The sequence below is a fragment of the Tachysurus vachellii genome, chromosome 6, assembly GCF_030014155.1.
Source record: "Tachysurus vachellii isolate PV-2020 chromosome 6, HZAU_Pvac_v1, whole genome shotgun sequence".
Taxonomy (NCBI): Eukaryota; Metazoa; Chordata; class Actinopteri; order Siluriformes; family Bagridae; genus Tachysurus; species Tachysurus vachellii.
Window position 1 is genome coordinate 9,415,178 of NC_083465.1, and position 24,590 is coordinate 9,439,767.

Genomic DNA, 24,590 nt, shown 5'->3' on the forward strand with positions numbered 1-24,590 from the left:
CTGGGCGTCCTTCAGAGTAGCAAGGACAGCCAGAGCCAGAACACACACACACTAACACACACACTCACGCAAGCATACACACACATACGCATACACACACACAAACACACACACACATACACACACATGTCAGCCATAAACTCTCACAGTTATCAAAAGACAAGAGTGGTTTTACTAAATGTGTACTTTTTGGAACTCACCATTGTACAGATGGTATAAACAGGAGAAGACAGAAAACTGTTTGCATGTTAACTTATTATTTTAGTGCTCTCTCTTCAGCATTGTGTCTTATTCCAAATGATCATAACTCCATTGTTCTGTATACAATTTCATTTTAATTTACTCAAAAAAATAATTAGTAGATTTAATAGTTTTAAATATATTTTTAATGTTTTCTTTCTGTACCTACAGATCGGTTACTGATAACAACTGAGAAAAACAACTGACGAGACATATTTTAATCATTTTATTTCATCTTTAATGACTTAAATCAGTAGAAAATGATAACAATTTCAGAATAAACCTCGAGTCATCACTGATCTGTTCTTGTGGACATTTTTGAAGTAAATTTGTAATAGTTCAGTCAGTTTGATATATTACATTATATTATATAGATACTGCATTTAAATCTATTATATATTCATCTATGTATATGAATATGATAATTATATCATTGAACAGGTCTGATATTTTGTGTTTCCGATAATGAATGAATTAGACAAACAGATGTGGTGTGACCCCTCTGTCCTTACTACTCCATCCTTTGGGAAAATTCTCAAATAAACATTCTTTCATACTAAGAAATGTCAACAAATTGAAGGATTGCTAATTCCAAACCTTTCCCCCTGTCCAAGCTGGAAAAGCTCTATTAATGATACTCATGCGGGAATCATTGGGGAACGGTGCAAGTTAATTGGGATCAATCAGCTTGGTGCTCTGGGTGCTCTCCTGGGCCAGAGGGCTTAGGCAATCGGGATCTGACAGAGATTGCTTAAAAGATTTGTTAACCGCTGGGATGCTAGTGACTCAACTGAGTGCATCTGACTCAACACAAACTGGGAAGCAAAGACACCGTTCAATGTCACCCCTATTACTGGTGTGCACACCAAAGCATTGCAGCACAGAGAGTACAAGCCAGTCTTAATGACTGCACTTAAAACAGAGACATGCATATGAAATGCTCTAGTGCAGAAAATGGTTAAAACTGAAGCTGTTCTGACAGTAAGTGCCTACAACAAACCATCTGTTTAGTCCATAATAGATTAAATGCAGCCATAAAATGAAGCAAAACACAGTATGTGGCCCACTACCTAAACTTCTAGTAATGAAATCAATACACTGGACGTGTGCCCATGTCCTAATGCAAGGAAAACTAGATTACATTGACATGTAGACCTCTGTAATTAAATAATGTGATATTGTATGGAGCGCTGCGTTTTACAATTCCATTTACTTAAGAAGATTTAAAGAAGGGCTGTCGAGTAAAAGAAAAAAAAAACATTCTTGGCACACTTCCTTTTTTCTTTATATTTTCACAGAGTACACAGAAGTAGGTGTGTATGTTTACATTTTCTATTTGTAACCACTATATGAGATAGTTATAAACCAGAAATGTCTGCCTACTGCACTAGGTGTAAATAAGGTGATAAGCTGATACTCACATCAGGGTATTCTTTAACAGGCACATAAAGCTTCTCCTGGAGCTGTACAATGGGACCCACCGCGTCGGGAAGCTCTGAAATCCTCTTCTCTGTGCTCCCATTTAACGTGTCGTTGTACATGTCTTTCCGTACTCTGCTGATCTCTGCAACAAATAGGCACACTCTCTCTTAGTCATGGCAATCACTGCATAATACATACTACTGTAAATGATCAGTGTCTGATTTAAATAGCATAGTTTTATGTTTTTCCCCTGTGGTTCAAGGGTGTAGCCCTTTTTTTTACATCATAATTCCTAAGGAAAAATGCTTCCAAAGCAACTTTCAAAGGTTGTTTTTTGAAGTATTGTGGTAGACATTGCCTAACATTGTGTTTGAGTCTTACTAGCATTATGATAGGGGCTGATTAACATTGTGTAGACTCTGACTAGCATTGTGGTAGATTTCAGTATTGTGTTAGACTCTAACTACCATTGTGTAGACTCTGACTAGCATTGTGTTAAACTCCAGCATTGTGTAAACGCTAACTAGCATATTGTTAGACTCCAGCATTGTGTAAACTCTAACTAGCATAGTGTTAAACTATAGCATTGTGTAAACTCTAACTAGCATAGTGTTAGACTCCATTGTGTAAACTCTAACTAGCATAGTGTTAAACTCCAGCACTGTGTAAACTCTAACTAGCATAGTGTTAGACTCCAGCATTGTGTAAACTCTAACTAGCATAGTGTTAGACTCCAGCATTGTGTAAACGCTAACTAGCATATTGTTAGACTCCAGCATTGTGTAAACTCTAACTAGCATAGTGTTAAACTCCAGCATTGTGTAAACTCTAACTAGCATAGTGTTAAACTATAGCATTGTGTAAACTCTAACTAGCATAGTGTTAGACTCCATTGTGTAAACTCTAACTAGCATAGTGTTAAACTCCAGCATTGTGTAAACTCTAACTAGCATAGTGTTAGACTCCAGCATTGTGTAAACTCTAACTAGCATAGTGTTAGACTCCAGCATTGTGTAAACGCTAACTAGCATATTGTTAAACTTCAGCATTGTGTAAACTCTAACTAGCATAGTGCTAGACTCCAGCATTGTGTAAACGCTAACTAGCATATTGTTAAACTTCAGCATTGTGTAAACTCTAACTAGAATATTGTTAGACTCCATTGTGTAAACTCTAACTAGTACAGATATTGATATATTCCAGCATCAAATCATGCAAGACAGAATGTAAAAACAGAACGAACAGAACTTGACGACAGTTGTGTTGATGTGGAAGCCTCCATTGCTAACCAGACCAGTCCTTCTTGTTACTAATTTGAATGCCTCAAATACCCTTAAAATATACCTCAAACATGAAGGAGGCTGTTAAAGAAAAACTAGATTTGACCTTGATGTGATCCTGACCCTGTTTGGACCAATTCTAAAATCTAATCAGTTCCTCTGCAGGCTACAAATCTATTTCCGTACAAACAGTCAACACTCATTCTTGAGATAGCGTGATAATATCTTAGATGCCTGCACAGACAAAGAGATGGACGCACTGACTGATGGTCACATGTTAAAAAAAACTGTCAAACGCTGTGCTGTGTGCATACTACCATACAGAGCTCATAGTTCTGAGACTTCCCCTGTCTCTAATTGGTTTAAACATCACATGACGGTTTGCAGAACTGTACAGCTTGGTAATTTGATTACCAGGTCAGCTGTTTGTGTTTGCATGTGGTTGTGAAAGCTACTCAAAACCCGTAAAATCCACCTCTTCTCAGTCTTTTCAAAGGTTGCAAAATAAACCAACGCTACAAATGCCATCTCTATCTGCCCCATTAGTGCACTTCTTTCACTCTTGACAATGCAGTTTAGCCTGCTATAAAAATACAAGCCCAATAATCCATTTCAAATCCTGATACACTACACTGCCTGTCCTCATAGCATGACTGCTACTACTCTGCAGAATATGCTGTAACATTTAAGTACTCAAAATACATTTTAACAAGGAAATATTAAAAATAAATAACGACACTAAAACTGGTGGCAAAGCTGAACCAGCAGTGCTGCAGTATTATGATGTCTGCTCATTGCTTGCAGCCTTTTCAGCCTCAAAGAGTTTTCTAGGTAGCGACACACAAGATCTGTTTTGAGTATAACTGTCGGTTTGTTTTTCATTTAAATCTATTTAATAGTATACCACCAGATTTAAGCAAAGCATCCCATTTTTGTCCTAAACCGTGAAGGAGACTTACCTCGGAAGCATTGCTGTTGCAGTTTTGTTTTTGACATGGCTGAGACTAATTGCAAGTCAGTCTTCTCTATAGGGTCTCTTAAATTTCATCAACAACTAACACGGCAGATGATCAAAGATGTTTTCAGCATAGTCCCGTGATAATGTTTAAGGAATGGATTATGTGCAATATTTATAATTAATTCAATTCAGTTTGTTCCGGTTTTTAATTTGCACGATGCCACAAAGGAACTTTACAGAAAAGATGTAGATTTCGAGCCCTAATGAGATCAGATCAGAGATGACAATGGTGAGGTCTGTAAGATAGGGGGAAGATATCTTTAGAAGAACCACACTCTAAAGGGTACTCATACTCTTTATGATAACAGCAGAGAGTGGGATTATTCTGTAACAATATATTCTTCTTTGTCTAAAAAGTGTTCCAAAGGTGTTTTTTTTTATTTAATGTCTGTACAGAATAAATAGAAGCCTTTATTTTGTCACCTATACATTACAGCACAGTGATGTATAGGTAACAACCCAGAACCTTAACCGCTTGAGCCAACACTGCTCCCTAAAGATAGCGCCAGATTGCAACCATCAAGATTGTGAAGCTTGAGAGCAAAAGACAGCAGATACACTATAGACTGTGGGCAGATCATCAGTGGTTGAAACTAGGCTGAGTGCTATAAAGATGCCACAGAATCTGCCTGCTTTAACAAATTCTCTTTAGTGAACTTCAGTGGTTGCATGTTATTGCTGCTGCCAGGATCTACAGCAGGAAACCATGGAACAGGCAGGAAGGATAATCACTATAATTATAGATGATCCCTTTTGTCAGTTAATGAAGGAAGCAATAAGTCTCCATTTCTTAAAACAACTCATATAATCCCATTGCAGAACCAAATGTGCAAGAGTGAGTTGGGGGAGGGAGAGAGCGAGAGAGAGAGAGAGAGAGAGAGAGAGAGAGAGAGAGAGAGAGAGAGAGAGAGAGAGAGAGAGGAATGTCTTGTAATAAGGTGGGAGAGATAATTAAAACCACCAGCTCTGTTAATATTTCATAAAAGACATTACATCCAGGAATCTAGCAGCCACCATTGTGTGTTGTGTAATTCTATTACTGCAGGATGAATTCTCTGGAGCAAACCTCAGGGGCAAATGACGGCGGATGGAGAGATGTAATTACAATGGGAATAGCATGTGGCCACACACATACATCTGACACATGCACAGCCCCAAAATCATACTGTTTCTATGACCAGTTCAATCCATATTTCATAAATCCTCTTTTATTTATGAGGACACCGACACCTATGGATTTATGCCACGGCTTAAATATATCATCACGGGTTAGGTGAATGCAAATGAGAAAGCTGGGGAATAAACAATACTGAGCTTCTAGGGAAAGCCCTGCTGTAATGCATAATCAAAAGTATAGAAAGAAACCCAGAATACTAAGTGTTGTGCATCAGGCACCCTTTTCTCTTCAGATTGTGCTTGCTGTGTTACTTGAGTGGCGAATTTGACTTAGTATCTATTAAATAGCACATATAGCTCATATCAATACGTCCATCGATCAATCTTCTCCACTGCTTATCCTACACAGGGTCCCAGGAACCTGGAGTCTTTCCCAGGGGACTCAATATAAGGGACACCCTGAACGACATGCCAACCCATCACAGGGCACATTCACACACATACAGTACTCACACTCACACATTCACAAACTATAGGCAATTTAAAGATGCCAATCAGAAAACCATGAATGCCTTTGGACTGGGGAGGAAACCAGAGTCCCTGAAAGCATAGGGAGAAGATGAGGATCTACAGGGTGGGTTCAGACCATGAAACCCCCTCCATCCCTCTTAACAAATCACAACCTAAAAAACTTTTTGATGGCTGGAAATGACAGTACATTGGTATAAAAGACAATTGATGCTCTCATTGTGATAACCAAGGACTTGACAAAGGTCCAATAAGGGAGAGGTTCCTTTGAGAGATGATAAGAAATATGACAGTTACACCAGGCTGGTCACAAAGTGTGGAAGGTACTTTAAGTAGCAGCACACATAAGGGATATCAATGCACCAGGGATGACTTGATAGCGAACAGGGGTAGAACCAGCAAGTCTCTTCACTTTGATGCTTTGAAATGTCAGCACTTGAATGGAACAGAATTTCAAATGCAGTCTTGGGAGGTCTTATTCTTCCCTCATTCTTCCTTCTCTGATTGCTGAGATAGACTGAAGTGCATAAAACAGGTGGAGGTTATTTAAGGACTCTTACTCATTTCAGGTCCATTAAACAAGCCCAAGGTTCCTAATAACAGTTCTGTATGTTGACAGACGCATTCAGCTCTGTAAATACCGACTGACAATACTCTACAAAGAATTTAACCATAAGTCCACTCCACATAGACTGCTGTATCTGCATGGCATGTGCACACAGGTCTCTATTCTCCTTGGTTGCTGGCACTCGTCAGCTTGAACGCAGTGGCAGTGCTGAGGATTAGCTCACTACATGCGGTGAACAGGCTACACGGAGCCTTTTATCAGCTAGGATGCCTGTGATTATAGAGTGTAGCCTCATTCTGCTCTCTCTCTCTCCAGCTAGACTCTAGTTATTATACTTGCACTTAGCACCTGCTTTTTCACTGCTGCTCCCTTTCCTGATAACAAATATAAGAAATCATTCCACACCTCCAAAAGAATACTAGGATGACTCATTTTGAATGAGTGTACAAGAGTAGAAACTTCAGAGAAAAGTCATATCTTTCATCACTGAAGTAAAGATACTATTTGGATGCTCTGTCTTTGATGCTCTGCTATGGAAAATCAAGGCTCGGAGTATAAACAGGATCGAACAGGCCGTGTACATAAGCTTGTTTTCTTTCTGACTGGAAGTGCTGTCCGGCGGTCAGACAAGGGCTCCAGAGTTGAGGATGATTAAACTGTCAGGGGTGATTTATGAATAACGTTATTACGGCGTTTTAAAAGCACTTTTTAGTGATTTGTCAGCTTTCTTGCTTGCCGAATTCAATCACTTTCATCACTGGCCTCAAGGGCTGGACTTGCTGCACGACTGAGCATGCAGCAGCCACCTGTTCACATATGCCACTGATATCATACACACACACACACACACACACACACACGCACACCTCTGATCTACTGAAATGGCATCTACCATTAGTATACAATTTGACCTGGACCATTTCTACAACTCCAGTTTATAGAGTTACAGTTTTAGAGTTTACAAAAATATCATAGCAGTTAAGATCTATTAGACTTACATTTTTTTCAATAACCACAAGGCTACATTCATTATGAACTTCCATTCCTAGATTCTCTCTCAAATGACACTGATGCTCACTCATGTCTGGACAGCCAGTCCAGTACATTTAAACTGCTGAACTAAAACAATCAAGCAGAATATCAAACACAGCATTAAACTGTATGTGATTACATTTAATGTACAGTACTGTTTCTCTTTCAACTCAATTTAGAGTAGCCAAACCATCCACTGACATGTTTGTTAGGAGTTGAGAGGAAAGCCACACAAACACAGGAAAAACATGCACCAAGACAATGGTAGCTCTGAGTTTAAGATGTTCCACTATTGAATGGAAGGTCATCAGTTCAAATCTTAGCACTGATAATCTGCTGGGCCCTTGAGCAAGGCCCTTAACCTTCAACTGCTCAGTTATAAATTAGATCAATTTAAGTTGCTCTGTCTGCCAAATGCTGTAAATGTAATGCAGGGAATCTGCACAATGACAGTAACCTGAGCACAGGATCAAGCTGGGAACCCTGGAGCTATGAGTTGGCAATGCTTCCTGCTGCACCAGCATGTCACCTTTTAACTGTACTGTTACAATTATTCAAGATTATTCAGTTGCAGACTTCCTGAGATGTCGTTGTACTAAATGTAGATAAGTAAAATAAATTTTAGTAAACAGATAGTATCTAGAATAATGATTGACATTATAAACTACATGCCATGTTATACTCAAACCATAAACCATAACATTCTACAGATGTTAAAAAAAACCTATGGTAAAAGCCATGGCATGGCAACCTTTTATTTTTAAAAGGGTACACAGTGTGCATCCAAACTAGCACACAATCCTACTATGTCTTATTCTATGTTCACACATTGACTCACAACGACAAAGCAATGGGAGATTTATTCATTTCCAGTGAGAGCTGGTGATTTCCCTGCGACATGCGCGACAACTAGCATTAATGAATAAATGTGATGGAACAAGGTAAAGAAAAGTTTAACTTTATGCAAATATGGAGCAATTTGGTGTGACTTCTTTACTAATGGTAGTGAAAACAGTAGAGTGCATGTGATCCGAGGCAAAGAGCACATGCTACTTCTTTATATCGTATGATATGATGCATGTATACGCTGCTGAATTTTATAAACAAACGCCAAGGCTACCTCCAGAATGTTTCATTTAAGCTGCAAGACTAGGAATGCTAGGTGTGCCACCCACTGATAGAAGTTATTACCATGGCAACCAGTAGTGGGAACGCCTACTTATGGCTTCTAATACAGAGACTGGAGACTTGCAGAGATGAAACAATGTGTATGGGACCTTTGCTTTAAGCTGCAAAGTAACTCTATATATAATGTAAAGTAACGTTATAAAGTCAACCCAACCGCATGCATGCATCGATTTTAAGAACATACACCTAATCGTTTTAAACACAACAAACTCATCTCCATTTGTTAATCTAAACATTAATTCTGTAGTAGGTTTTGGCTGCAGTGCCGCAACAGTAAACACACAAATTAGGCAGCCGGGGCATTTTATTTATAGATAAATTATTATTAATTAAAATTTCTTCTCATAAGAGCCTTAGGCATGTCTTCCAAAAAATAGATAATAACATATTGTTGTTGTTTTTGATTAGAAGTTCGTACAAAGTTCACTTTTTCAGCTCTTCACGTAGCACAAGAGTACTCTATCAACATTTACAGTACAAATACAAGGCACTGGAATGATATTGCTGTAAGTGTTTTTAAGGTTATTGTATTTTGTAATGACAAAGTGCTCTTGTTAGGAAAGAGGCAGCACTGGAGTTTTGATAGACGGTTCTGAGATGTGTTTTTTGGTGCTTTGATAGTTGTAGTGCACTTTGGTCACGAAATGATATGTGAAAACTATAAGCACAGCTCAGAGGGTGAGGAACTGAGCGTCCATCTCCAGCCCTTATCATAACCCTTTCACAGTCAGAGGATTTTTGACAGCCAAACCACACAGCTGCTGCCTCAGCTGACCACATAAAGATTACTCCAGTGATTTCCGACTCTTGGTATTATATTAATAAAACAGCTGTGGAATCTCGGGCTTTTGGCCCAGATGTAAGGAGCGTTGTGGTGTTGCTTGTATTGTGACACCACCGGATGTGAGGAGATTGAGTGTGATGAGACCTTCCATCCAAACACAAGGCTAAAGCAAGCTATTACCATCACTCACTGCAGAGAAAGGTCCACATGAGTGGAGAACCTGTGAGAGAATGAATACAAAAGAGGGTGGTGAGATGTAGAGAGGATAAAGGGAAGATGGATTTCTAAGGAGTTTCTTAGAGAGAGAGAGGGAGAGAGAGGGAGAGAAGCTGAGCTTTAAATGGGGAGTCAGTGAAGCAGACAGGCATAAAATGCAAGCACGAAAATAAAGAGAGGAAAAAGAAAAGATAGAAAGAGACAGAAAGTCTAAAATGCGGCATGGACACAGACAGATACAACAGCATAAGTACAGTATGTCTGCTGTTGAGTCCAGGCAGCCAGGAGAGGTGCATATGATTGGATAAAGACAATGTGAGTGAAAAAAAAATGGAAGCAGGCAAACCCACCAGCCACAAAGCTACTGTTAGTCAGTGCAAATCAGAGAGACAGGACTAGCTCGAAGAAGACAGGCAGAGAGCAGAGACCGATAGCTGAGGACAGAGTAAGAGACAGCCAGATCTGAGGAAAGTAACACTTTTCTGTGTTTGTAATTATGCATTGCGAGTGAGAGTGCAGGTGGGGAGGGAAGGAAAGGGCACTTGCTCAAACCGAGATGCCATCTGGGCCTGTACTGGGTGCAGAATGGTAACGTTGCCCAGACCTGCAAGACGACCTGCTGCTTCACCACACATACCTACAGACATGCATGGCTGCACAGACACGCACACACACTATCATATCCCGCAAATCCAATCATGTGAAAAAAGTGCACCTGCTTGGTAAACAAATGCTAAGACGAAGCCTAGAATAGCTCCCAGTGCAAGCAAATGGACATGGCTTATAAAACTAAATTGAGGCGGATGGAAGAGATATTTCCTGACGGTTATGATCACAAGTAATGGATCCTGCTTAGTTATCAATATCCTTCTCAGTCTTCTTGCAGTTATTAGCATTATTAAGCTCTGTACTTAATAAACAGCTTGGCTTAGTAGCAAACTTTATCAAAAAAATTAAAATGCTCTTTTTGCTGCAATGACTAATAATGAACAATTCTAAAAGTATTCCAGGAAATAACGTAAAGTGAGGCGAATCAACCTGATGTCTGAGGAAAGTGCTAATCACCGCTATTGGCTAGTAAAGCAACCAGCTATTTTTGTCAAAGTCCTTTAACTGAGATATCTGTGAGACAGTAAATTATCTTGCTAAACCAGATGAACAAAGAAACTTAAGTTTGGGACTGGTCACCCGCACTGGCTCTTTCTTGTCATGGGGGAACTGTTTCTCAGCACTGTAAATAAACAATGAGTCAGCGCTTAGCGTTTTTGATAGCTTCGTGCTGGATATAGATTCTGACTAATGAAGGTTAACTACTGCACCATGTGGTATGAGCAAGTACGTATGCTCCAATTTAGGAAACTCAACTGGCATTAGCATGTGAATGTACTATAAAAGGGACAATACGAGGGGAAGAGAACAGCATGTCACATGCCACACACTTATGGAAGAACTAAGATTGAGGTGTTGAAGGCAGGAAGGAAGTTAGAAAGGAAAGAGTGACAAAAGGATGTGGATGTAGCTTCTCTCAGGAGAGCAAAAAGATGTTCTTTCTAAGAATTCTCCGGAAGGCAATGACGCCTCAAAAATCTTATAATGTAAATGAGAGAGAAGAGGAGGAAGAGAGGAGGAAGGTGGGACAGGCTTCCTGCATGACTGGTTTTGGCAAAGACTCACTTCAATTAGCTCTGTGTGCTACAGCGAAGAGCAGGCGCTGGTGCTTTGCTGTGTCTCTAAAAGCATGAAGTACACTTTCCCTGCGGCCTGCACAGATGGATGACAACAGCATGGCTGACTGCAGAGTCATCAGAGACAATCATGCAGAGATGGTATTTCCAGAATTTGCACTGAACCAGCAGCTAGGAGGAATATTACAATGCTTCTGGACTATACTGTAAATATCACGAGGCTAAAAGTTGTCAGATTAATCTGCAACTAAATACAAAAACACTCTTTATGAGTTGCACTCAGTGAGTAAACCTAGGTGGATAAATCTTAATCTGTTGTGTGTCATCATCCTAGCTGTATTGAAAATTCTTTTTCAGCAGTACAATATCTGTATGTATGAAGAACATAGAGGAAATTTATTATGTGTATGTGTGTGTGTGTGTGTGTGTGTGAATGTTTCTGCGTGTATGTGTGATTGTGAGCATCTAAATCTTGGACTGTTCTTCCTTTCACTTGCTACCTCAGGGGGTGGTGGCACAAAAAAATTATGATTCTCAGAGGTGAGGTTCCAATATGCACCAAGAGATACATAGCACTGAGCAACACACAGAGGACAGCATATGGGGCACTTTCTCATTGACACACACAGTCGAGCAATATATCGTTGCTGTCGGGCGGAAACCTTGTATGTCCAAATTTGGTCAATTTCATATTTTTTCACATATCGATGCTATTGGTCAGTCCCCACGTGGGTCTGTTATTTTTACAAGTTATTAACCAATCTAAAGTCTTGAAAATAACTTGAGCGCAAATCTCATAACTCCATTGGACACTTCAACTGTCCACCTCTTCCTCACTCCGCGGGAGAGCTTCGCGGCATATTTCTCCTCAAGAAGAGTCGCAACGAATCACGTCTTCTGAGGTAAATGTCTTCAAAACACTGGGCTCAAAGAAAAAAAAATCTTGACCCCCGCTAGTTCTGGTGCTCGTCTGAGGACAGGAATTTAGCGCAAGACAATCCACTGCAAAACCCTGGACTAAACCCTGTGCACTGCAGATAAGGTACGGCGTTTTTTTTCATTTCCTGAAAAATAACTGTTTTGGAGATACGAGGATTCCGCCTGACAGCGACGATATGAATGCCATAATAATATGAGAATTGGTTACATCCTGACACTAATACAGTCATTAAGCCCAGGATAAATATGTGTCCATGTGTCCATAAACACAGCACTGATTGAGACAAGAAGATAAGTTTACATAGTCAATGGATATAGCTGTGTCAATCTGAATGACCTCTACAGTGAATTAATAAACTTACACCTCATCCCATATCAGCCACATCTCATCTTATCTCAAAACTTCGGTCAATCAAAGCCCAGGAAAAAAGTGCCATGTGCATTGCCACTAACTGGATTCTTTTAGTCCAGGTTGTGCTATGGTTTTATTGCATAGCGCTGTCACGTGCCAAGCCGCTAAGGGGTTAGTAGCTTAATGCTGCAGAATGAGCTGTCGTGTACGTCGCATACCTTCAGAATAGAAGGTCATATTTGAGATTGCCAAATGATTGATGGGCTTGTGAGCGGCCTTTGATCCTTTACTAAAAGCTGCATTCGGTCCTAAATCAGTATGTAGCTTTAAAAGACTGGCACAAATTAAATGAACCAGGAGTCTGCACCCTTCATGAGGTCTGACTAATCAAGAGCAATTATGGCATAAGTGTCATAAAGCTATTAATGAGGAAATTTTTTGGCTGAAAAGTGACGTTCTGTAAAAACTCGAGAGCGCCATTAGCCTTTAACAAAGACTTAAAGTGCACATTTGGCCTATAAGGAGTTGGCGCTAAATCATACTAAGGAGGTGAAAAATCGATCATTACTCAGGGACGGCTGGGTGGCTTTTTATCTGTATTAAGCACATGAGTCTAATGGATGGCACATTAGTTGGTACCTTCGGAGTGTCCTTTAAAAAGCGCCTGCCTGGGCCTGAGCCTGGAACATTTGAAAATCATTTAGAAGATGGGAGATCTAATTAAATGTCTCTCCTGCACCTTGAACTTTGCGCTGCTGATGAAGGTAAACACATCAATCTCTTTTTGTTCCTCAAGCAACAACAATCTTCAAATCCGCCCAAGCGTTAACTTACTATCTGGAGCGAGAAGAAAAATAGCCCATAGACAAAGAGCAGCCGGGCTCGCAGCAAGACCGACATGCTGACATAGTTGTTGGACACGAGGGATGATAAGAGATAAGCTGTTTGTCCACAGTATTAAAGGCTTCTGGCAATATTCACAGCAAACATAAGCCTGTACTAAGGCTGTTTATCTGGATATGATTTATGCATTAGCTCAGAACATGTCCTATTGTAGGATCACCGCTTGCAATTTACACTCATTTAGATATGAATTAGCAGGATTCTAAATATGGAAACTGTCTAATCCATCAAACATATATGCAACTGATACCTAATAAAGGCTTTAGCATAAATGATCTCGAGTGGACATTAATTATAAAATATGAATAATTAATGCAGATACGGTGTCTTTAAAAGTAGAAAATGTATGAACGGGGGTGGCCATGAGATAAAGAGCACCTATTGCGAACATGCTCATATGCTGCTTTTTTGGCCATGCACTTATTTCTAAATTAATGGCGGACTTTTTTGAATCAGGAGACTCTATTCAGTCTCCTTTGTGTCTGCGCCGCTCTCTTTGAGCATGTCGTGCTCTGCCACCGGGGCCTAAAGACTTACCTAGCAGTCTGTGCCGAAACCGTTTCAATTATATGGAGTGCTTTTAAAATGAGAGCTGTGAATGCATTACATTGCTTGACGTTGATACATTCGCTAATTATGACAGCATCGCAGGAAGCCAGCCATAATAATCTGTGATAATATACGACGTGGCTAATAGAGGAGGAAATGGGGAGAGAGGGGAAAATAACGTGACTGATATTCTCTTCAAAAACACCTGTGTCTTGAAAAAACCGTGACACATAGCTTCATGGCATCCTGACCCCATGACCTCCATGCCATGCCTGTCACCAGTTTACACAAGTCCTGCAGGATGAGCATCTGTGTGTGAGTGCTTGCATGTATGTATGTCTGTGCTTCCTCTTTCTGTTTTGGTTTGTCTGGCACTAGGAGCGATAATTCTTAGGGATAAGTCTGAATATTCAGACTGAAGTTCTGTGACCTTATGACCTTGACAACTTCATAAAGTCCAACAAAGCATTTCTTAGTATATTAGTGCAAAAACAATGAGAAACTCCGAATGGTGGAGTGGAACAAACCAGCATATCTGCTTGCAACTTTGCGTTTTCACATTATATGCCTTATAATACGTTTACCAAATGTCTTTTGTATTTTTTCATCTTCGTTGTGAAGCATTATAATAGTTCAGTTTTATTTAAACCTGTGATACACAGTTTCAGAAAACTTTGTCCAGAACTTATCTTATTTTAAGTTCATCATGGAAGACACATTCATCAATTATTGTATCATAATGCAATTTCAAATAGTACTTTGAAAGATTTCAGAAACAATGACACCATTAAGAACTGGATAATGATCTAAAACAGTATTTTTGTGGCCAATTGTGTTAATATCACCCATGAGAAAAGGTTAAGCAATCATCGTGATGAATTAGAGCATAATATTCTGAGAAACCTCCCAATAGCTGAAACCTATATGATCACACAATAAGCTCCACTCCTTCTGTAACATAGGCATAGTAACACTAAACAACTTCACAGCTGATGAAATTTCATTCTTTCTTTCCACTTTCTATCTAACTTGTGTGATGCGATCCTGAAGTACTGCTACTGTTGTATTGTATCTATTCCATCCATCCATCCATTCTCTATATGACTCATCCTAATGGGTTATGGGGAACCTAGACTCTATCCACATGCACAAGACAGGTTACAACCTAGACAGGATAGCAGTCTATTGCAGGACACATACACACTCACACATTACAGACAATTTAGAGATGCCAGTTAGCCTAAATGCATGTCTTTGGATTGGGAAAAGTTCTCAGAAAACCCATTGGAAACCCCCAAGGCACAAGGGGATCATGCAACCACATGAGGGAGACAGGAATGAAATCCCCAACCATGGAGGTGTGAGGCTAACATGCTAACTACTTATCATTCCTAACCATTCCTTATCTTAATTTACCACCAAAGTGTTCTGAAAGTAAATAATACACCACACATGGGGGTTAGTGGAATTGTCATGTCTACTCTGGTGTCCTGGGTTGTTCTGTATGTGAACCTTCTAATCCTGTAACACTCTTATTTCTTCTTTTTAATGGTACAAAGTGAGAAGGATAGCAGTGAGCTCCAGAATGGATAACTACGGGCAGCGTTTCATCTAGGGACAGCATCCAAGTTAATTCAGTATAAATCGACTTTGACCCCACCAAAACCCCTGTGAATTAATTAATTGCTCCAATTAAGTGATGAATACAACCACTTAGACTAATTGCTCGAGCCGCTCAGGTCCCTGTGGGACAACTAGAAGGCTTTAGAGAGGAGACTACACCAACGATTCCTATAAATCTTATCACTTTACCTTCCCTTTTAGAAGGTGAAAGTCATCAGAAACATGACTCTGAGCAAGATTATCAGTCCATGGTTGAACTTTCTTTCTATCTAAATCTATTAATGCGATCAATGAGCCCTGTTAGACAGCTTATTCTGTCGGTTTGGTGATAGAATAACTTTAACAGCAAGAGCCATACTAATTTATACAGGGCTGCAACAACTAATCAACAAAATCAGTCAAACATGATCATAAAAAAAAGTTGCCAGCAAAGATTAGTATTATAGATTAGCGTGTTAATTATCAATTACTGTGTTACAAAGCAGGGTTTGGTGCACTCTATATCACTTCACTTATAACGCCATGTTAAAACCTCCACTAAATTATGAGAACTCTTAACATTACAATATGATGTTGGTCTGGAGATATAATTTGTGTTTTCATGCAAAGTAATATTTCAATCAGTAATCGTTCATTTTAATTTGGATTCTGAGAAACAATTTATGCTGAATCAAGCTTATTAACCATGTGTATTATTTTCTAGGTGAAAACCACATTTAAAGTCTTTCCTGTCTTTTCAGGAAACATTATCTCCTGTTCCTTTGTCAATGGGAAAATCTGACTCAGCATGGTCTGTTCAAAACACAACTTCTGTAAGGAAGCTTGTCACTATGTAGTGCTGCCTCATAGGCCGCGTTCACACTGCAAGTCTTAATGCTCAATTCGGAAAATTTGCTCAGATCTGATTTTTTTTGTTTGGCTGTTCACATTACCTTTTAAAATGTGGCCTATATCAGATACCAGTGTGAACTGTTTGCTGTTTCGAACTGACCCGCATGCGCAAACGAACAATAACAATGACGTCACACGCAGCACGCCGTTGCGCTAAAAAGTTGGCGAGGTTATGGAGGAAGTATTGTATCATCTGGTGCAAGCAAACATATCATGTAATGCTATAATGTGATGTATTCAATGCAAACATTATGAGCTGGTTCACGTAACCACTTTATATAACACTCTTAACACACACGTTACCAGTCACGTTTGTGTCACGTTTTCGCCGGCGCAAAAAGAAAAAAAAAGTTTTCGTCGGCGCATAATTGTGACGAATGTCGATGTAGATTGACGTAAAAGTCGCATCAAATCCGCCTTGGCTGTTCACACTGCGGCCACATTGGAAAAGATCAGATTTGGGTCTGCTTCAGGACCACATATGGAAGTGGCCCAGATCTGATTTGAAAAAATCAGATCTGGGCCAGATTTGAGTGTTCACACTACTCCTGAAGAAGTCTGACCTGGTCACTTGACCCCAAAAAAATCGGATTTGGGCCACTTTTACCTGCAGTGTGAACGTGGCCATAGTGTAGCAGCTCCTAGGATACGCAAGATTTCATTTTTGACTAATATTGTGTGCCAAGCCATAAACTCACCATCTTGCTTTCAGTTTGAAGTCGATCACAAAAAAATGTCAATTATTTTCAATAAAAACTAAGAGTTAATCCCAAGACTTTGTAGACAGTTCTACACATTGATAAATGAGTTGCCACATAGGCACAAGTTTTTCAGTTGTTTCAATTAGCAAGACTATTTAATGAAATATTTGTTTTTACTTTATTCTAAATTTGTCTTGTCGTAATTAAACAAATCGTGGTTTGTTCAACATACAGTTTAGTTGCAACAAATGTTTAATGAACCTGTAAATTATGTACAAAATACAGTTACTTACATTACTGTGGGTGTCTCATTCCATTCAGCACTAATATTCTCATGCTGTCAGTACTGTGGGCAATAATATGTTAATAACTGGTTTATGTCATTACTGAGTACAGTAATATGTTAATAACTAATTTATTTCAGTACTGAGGACAGTAATATGTTAATTACTGATTTATGTCAGTACTGAGGACAGTAATATATTAACTGATTTATGTCAGTACTGAGGACAGTAATATATTTATAACTAATTTATGTCAGTACTGAGGTCATTAATATGTTAATAACTGGGTTATGTCAGTACTGAGGAAAGTAATATGTTAATAACTGGGTTATGTCAGTACTGAGGAAAGTATTATGTTAATAACTGGCTTATGTCAGTACTGAGGACAGTAATATGTTAATTACTGATTTATGTCAGTACTGAGGACAGTAATGTTTATAACTGATTTATATCAGTACTGAGGACAATAACATGATTACATTTGATTAATATTCTGCAGTTATTGAGCAGTTACAGTAATTAAGCCTAGTTCAGAGTTCTGTAGTTTATTTTTCTTTCTTTCGGCTGCTCCCTGTTCAGGGTCACCACAGCAAATCACGTGGCCGCATATTAGATTTGGCACAGGTTTTATGCCGAATGCCCTTCCTGATGAAACCCTTGCATTTTATCCTAGCTTGGGACCACCAGTGAAAGTCAACTCTTCAGTGGCTGGGTGAGCTCCCTGCCCGGGAATCAAACCTGGGCTGCGGCAACAAAAACACCTGTGTGATCCTGCTGCTGGACCACCAGGAGGCCAGAGTTCTGTATTTATATATATATAATATAGGCTTCAATATATTTTCTAAAAACAATTAATTACTAAAAAAGAAATCAATAGATTTCCACATATATGCTCACTATAATGGTCAAAATATATTTAGTCAATACATGCAAAATGGGACATCTCAGCAACTACAGCCACATTAAATCTATTCTAGTTTTAAGTTTTAAATGTTATTTTTCCATCTAGATCATTTTGTTTCTTCTTTAAAAATGAATGCTTGCAAGATAATTTTCCAGTAATGTAAATGTTATCTTAATTTGAAAATGTAAATCTTAAAATTGATGAAATGTCCAGAAACGTATTTGTAAAGATTTATCGAAGTCTTATAATAAGAAACAGAAGGTGCAAGGTTAACTAGGTTCAAGATATTTTGACTTGTTAAGATGTCTTATTTTGCAGTGCAGACTCAGTGCAGTGATTAAGCACATATTTCCTTTATGAAGCATTTGATTTGGGTTAAAATCCAGACCATAGATCTACAGTAGATAAGGTATTATCAACTATTGGACTGCATTACAGAGGAAAACATATTATCAATCCAAACAAGAGTCATTAAATGTAAGCAAACGATGGCCATAATTTAGCGACTTCTGTAGTCTAACATGAACAAGCACAATTTTTATATATTATTATAGAACAGCTCATTGGACAAGAGATTCACAACAGAGAGAGAGAGAAAATGGTGAATTTTTACAAACTTTTCTTGATTTTTTTCTTGATTTTATTTTATTTATTCTATCTGGATTTGATCCTGAGCTCATTTGATCCTGAGCTCATTGAGAGCAATGTGCTCTCGCTATTATATGTGTTTCCTTTATGTTCCTCTGGATTCTTTCCAGTGTCCAGACTGGCTAAATTAATGAATGTGTAAATGTATGTCTGCATAGAGCTCTGTAATGGACTGGTATCCCATCACGGGTATGTTCTTACTCTCCACCACATCTACCAGCAATCCACCCAACCACCAATGCACGCACACATATACACACACACACACACACACACAGGCACACTGGGCTTCAGATCCACAGTCACCCAGGCCAGAATAAAGCATTTGAATGAATGAATGAATGAATGAATGAATGAATGAATTTATTGATGGATGAATGGATGAATGAATAAATGAATGAATGAACAGAGAAGTATGTATTTATGCTACCTGTTCATGCTAAAAATGGACACTGTCACACAACTGAGCTACAGAAATATATAAACTCGGGATATATGTACATTGTAAATTTCTAAGTAGAACCATCCACAGTAATCTCATAGATCATTAGGCATTTACAACCAAACCATAACTGAACATTTACAAATTTTACCCTTGCTCTCTACAGTATAAACACTCTATCACCATTAGGACTTTTACCAAAACACTATTTAGAATAGCTTCACAACACAGGATATTTTTAATTTGTAAATGTAAACTCATATTTGTGCTAATTTAGTTATGGTTAGTTAAGTGGAAATAATTTAGAGAACATAATTTATTATACATAATTTATTTATATACAAGCCGCACTGAACTATTAAGACTCACACTGGCTCAGAGCCACAAATACACTTCCTATTATAATTCTTGCGACTGTTGCAGTACTTCTGTTCGCTTCTACTCTGCATTCTGGATGCTGTACTGCGGGGCAGCGGGTGCTCTCTTGATTAAATTCATCACCTTTATTATGGTGCAAAATGCACAGTTCTGCATGGCTGACTGCTCCTGTTGCTCATTGAGGGCATTCATCCGCACTAACGGGGGACCAGGAGTTTACGCTTGGACTGTGTATTGGCCTACACACATCACGTCTGCTCCACATGACTGCGCAGCTCACAGCTAACGCGGCAGGGCCGGTCGCAGCGCTCACGTCCACCTGCACAGTTTTACTAGTACATAACAATCACGCATGTTTAAAACGAGTGAAAAGAGTGATGCAGTTTTATTGTGCACCATAGAGACATGTATAAAGACTCCACACTGGGGCTCATGGGATCGTTAGGCTTCAGGTACAAACTCCTGTGGCTGTCTTGAGGAGAAAATAGTGTATCAATGGCCAGGTGATATCAGTTGGAGGAAACAGGGACAGTAAACATGCTACTGAGCTAGAGCTTCTACCTTCTTCTCTGATATTACCAATGGGACTAGAATGAAAAACACAACACACACACACATATGTTCACACACAGCATGTTACAATTCTTGACCCACCACAGAGGATATCACATATACCGTTCACGCACTTTGCAAACTGCTCGCTGTCCCGATGATGATGCCAATGATTTTTTTTCCAGGATATTCTGTTTTCATCCTGCACTTTTCAATGATTTAGAATAAACGACCCCAGCAGAAAACCACAACTCATAGCTTTATGTATGATCATTGTAGCGAGTAGGCCCAAGCTGTGGACGATAATTGACACTCGCTCTCTCCTACAAAGGTGAAATAATGCTGAGCTTGACAGAAAGTGGTGATTTAGCCTCTGTGTTAGTGATAGCACCGCAAAACCGGCACCACTACCGAGATAAATTGTGGTTATATATGTGGAAATACCCTGGGCATTAGAGCTATTCCCACCTTCTGTAATATTTGTGGAAGTGTGATAGCTTTTTTTGCTCCCCCCGCTTTCTAAAAAAGAACAGCGAGTGCTGCAGAAGGTGATGTGCCAAGACTTGGAATAAAGTTTTGGTTTGCTTAGCATTTTTTAATCACAGAGATGATGAAAATGCCAAATGCATTTATTATGGCGGTGGATTATTCATTGTATTTTAATCATGATTACAATTTTTTACTTTCTCAAGTAAATAATCATAATAGACTGAGACACAGATGAGCTATGCTAGGGTTCAAGGTTCAGTGAGGTCCAGGTTTTGTGTTGGAAGTGAAAATGATGTCTCAGTCTCCTCACATAAACACACCACTCACTCACTGTCAACTATGCAATCTGGGCCTATCACACACACACACACTCACACACACACACACCCTATTCAACTAACTAAAAACTGACCAGTGAAATCTTAAAAAAAAACACATTCTTAAACTTTTCTGTTTGGCTGTGAATGAATAGAATTTGCTCATTTTATTTATTTGTTTTCTTCACAATAGGAAATGAAAATGCAGCAATAATGTGCCTAAAAAGAGGACAATGATATACTCCCCATGCGTGTTTTGTACTTGAAAGGACACAAGTGGATTATGGCTTAGTTTGGAAAGGCAAGGGGCCACTCGTGAACTATAGGCTTAGAGACATTCCTGCTTTATGGAACATTTAATTGCATTGACATACCAATTTTTCTCTCAAAAGACGGAAATGATTAACAAAGCAAAAACAAAAAAAGTCAGAAAAACACAGTTTGTGCTCCAGCAAATGGACAAAAAAATATCAGTCACTTTTTCAGTTAAATAGTGAAAAGACTTGTCATATTTTTTGGGAGAGCTACTGTATGACAGCTAAAACCCACTTGTTAACAATTGTGAGCTTTTTTTAACTTCGTAAGTGACACAGAAAGCACAAGCGCCTCAGCAGGAGTTACTAGGGAAGCACGTAGACGGACCACAACTTTATTTCATAGACGATTATTCAAAAGGACACTCGGATAAGTCATGTAGATTATTTTGATTTAGAGTGTGCTATTGATGATATGAACTCAGCATTCTGGATCTTTAGCAATTGTTTTCTTGCATCTCATTTTTCCCCCACGATTTTATTTCCCATAAAGACATGTGGCCTGATGCATCATAAAACATTTACAGTCAGTCTGCAAGAAGAAAAGACTATGCTTGGACAAGTGATATATAAACCACATTAACTACTGCATAAAGTCGACAGCAGAGAAAAGGATGAAAGACTTCAGTAAAGCATTGGAAAGGAGCCCCTTGGTGCATTGCTACTCCAAATTACCGGCAGTTAAACACTGTCAGTTTGCCAGCAAATCCCATGAGTTTTCAGCACATTCTGTGTTCAAAAACAGTCAAATTCACTATAAACTAAACTGGGACCAATTTAATCCTAGGCTACTTATTAATCATGTTGGACTAATTTCTTTTTTAGTCCAGCATGTTTAATAAAGAAAATCACCTAATTCTGCAGCATGCAAAGTGAAGTCTGTGCCTTTATAATGTGACAAAATTGACTTCAGTCAGGTTGCATTGTTCAACAACTTTGACTTTTTCTCTTTTAATTATATTGTGTGCTTCATCCCAGTATCACATTGTGATTAATTTATAGCCTGTAAGAACTCCAAGATCAGTGGCACACAGCAGGTTAAATAAATATTTGTTCACGGCGATTAGACACGTTTAATAATATGCAAATAACAGTAGGTACGTGCCATTTAAACAGGTTCAACATCCTAGTAATGATCATTTTTGGAGCAACTTTTCCCAAAAGCCCCTGAATTGTCAATATAATCCTGGTGTAACGGACAGGTCTGCATTTCTCTTTGCACTTTGCACTCACAGTTTATCTGATCCCAGCACCGCATCATATACATCTGAGTTCACCATCTCAGTAATGTCCTAACTTTTACAGGACTAAACCATCATCAGTACAGTGAACTCTTATTGCACTATACACATGCACGATAAAGCACGATATTAAACATGTTTGTTGTGATAAATACCATACATATCTGTCGAACTGCACTGTGCACAATTACTTGTCTAAAATGTTTTGTTTTAGATCCAGCTTGCTCGTGCGCTTTTGAGCTGCACTCCACAGGTTTGGCTTGATTTTACTGTCAAGCTGAGGTGATAAAGGACGCACTGCGGACACAAACTTGGGAAGAATTTAATGCATTAATAAACTGATCCAAAACGTCGGATCATGGATTAGATCAAAATGGTCAAAATGACGCAGAAACGGTGGGATGCGTAAAAACGCACGAATGACAGACAGGTGGCCGGATATAAGCCGTGAGCGTCCGTGCGCACGCACACACACAGACACACACACACACACACACACACTTCTACACTGTCATATTTTTACCCTCTACTCTTCATACATCTCTGTATGATGCATGCGCATCGCTGACACGGTTACCTTCATCGAGGAGGCGCTCGAGGTGGTTGAAGATGCCGCAGAAGTTGGGCAAGCTGCTCATCAGCTTCTTGTCGTTCATCAGCTGCATGAGATAGTCTGGGCTCGGCTTCGGCTTCTCCTTCGTTTCCATTTCCCCCACCATATTCCAAGAAAATCACAGCCCAGGCCCCAGGATACACCGAGAAAACAAACAGCGTATAAATATGAAATCGAGTACAAAAGAAGCGCTGAAGAAGAAGCAAGTGTTCGTCGCACTTCTGGAAATGCGCGTGCTGGAGCAAAGCTGCTGCTTCCTGTCACTGCTGCGGGGGTTTTACGTTACAACGACTGTTATACTGCTGGAAAAAAAAAAAAAAGAAATTATACGTGAGATAAAAACGTACACGAGGGCACAGAGGTAGACCGATATACTTTTCTTTTTCTTTTTTAGTTTCGCTCGATAAATTCCACAAGTTACTGGGGACAGAAAGGCAGCTCCCGGTCGCGCGGCGCTCTGCTGAGATTCAGCCGATTTGTCCTTTACTTCCTTTTTTTAGGCGACAGTTTAGAGGCGGTGAGAGAGTGAGTGAGTGAGTGACCCTTTCTCCGAGGCCCGCACGGCTTCCTGTGTGTGTGTGTATGAGTGTGTTATGTGTCTAATTCCTCCTGTCTCTCTCGCAATAACGGAGCTTCTTCACCGGGACTGGGCGCGCGCTCTTCTGTCAACGTTCAGCTCCGTCTGCGCCGCCCGAACTCGCCAGAACGGTCACGTGACCGCGGCGCACGTCCACGTCCCTCCGGCCCGAAAGAACGCGCGCTCCCGAGCCGAGGGTGGGAAGTGTTGACGCACACACACACACACACACACACACACACACACACACTTCGTTTATCATTCACATTTCTTTACATCATCATAAATTACTTGACAGCAATCTGTCTCTCATTCAAACCAGACAATTTGTTATAATCAGCTACAGTTCGGTCTTTGTATTACACATATATGTGAAAGGGAATACACTCACACACAGTATAAACGCCTGTAAACACACACTTATGAAACACAGCAGTTATGAAATTTGTTAAACATTTTTACACTCACAATTTGGCAGTTATCTCTAATAAGTTATTTACTTTTACATTTATGGCATTTGGCACACACACTTATCACATTTATCTAATTTATACAGCTCAGCTTATATATATATATATAGGGCCTTGCTCAGGGGCCCAGGAGTGGCAGCTTGGTGGCCCTGGGATTTGTACTCACGACCTTGTATGTGTATATTTCTTAATATCTTGTATTATACACTGGAACAGGAGGAGTTGAAGTGGGTGCAAATATTTTAAGTGCTACACTTAAGTCATACAGTATAATAACATAAGTAAAATAAATAATTGCACCACATGTCTAAAACATGTCTAAACCT

General features: G+C 39.4%; 1 protein-coding gene across 5 annotated transcripts in view; it reads right to left on the bottom strand.

Annotated features, from left to right (window-relative positions):
* Positions 1–23,891, bottom strand: part of LOC132847112 (KH domain-containing RNA-binding protein QKI-like) — a 66,549-nt gene extending 42,658 nt beyond the window's left edge. For 3 of the 5 annotated variants that reach the window (XM_060872094.1, XM_060872093.1, XM_060872091.1), the window contains exons 1-2: positions 23,182–23,889; positions 1,662–1,804 (exon numbers count right to left, since the gene is read on the bottom strand). In XM_060872094.1, coding sequence (XP_060728077.1) covers positions 1,662–1,804; positions 23,182–23,323 — 285 coding nt within the window. In that variant the 5' untranslated portion in view covers positions 23,324–23,889. Of the gene's footprint in view, positions 1–1,661; positions 1,805–23,181 lie in introns of all 5 variants that reach the window. The other 2 variants (XM_060872095.1, XM_060872092.1) reach the window with 2 other exon arrangements.
* Positions 23,892–24,590: the final 699 nt, after the last annotated feature.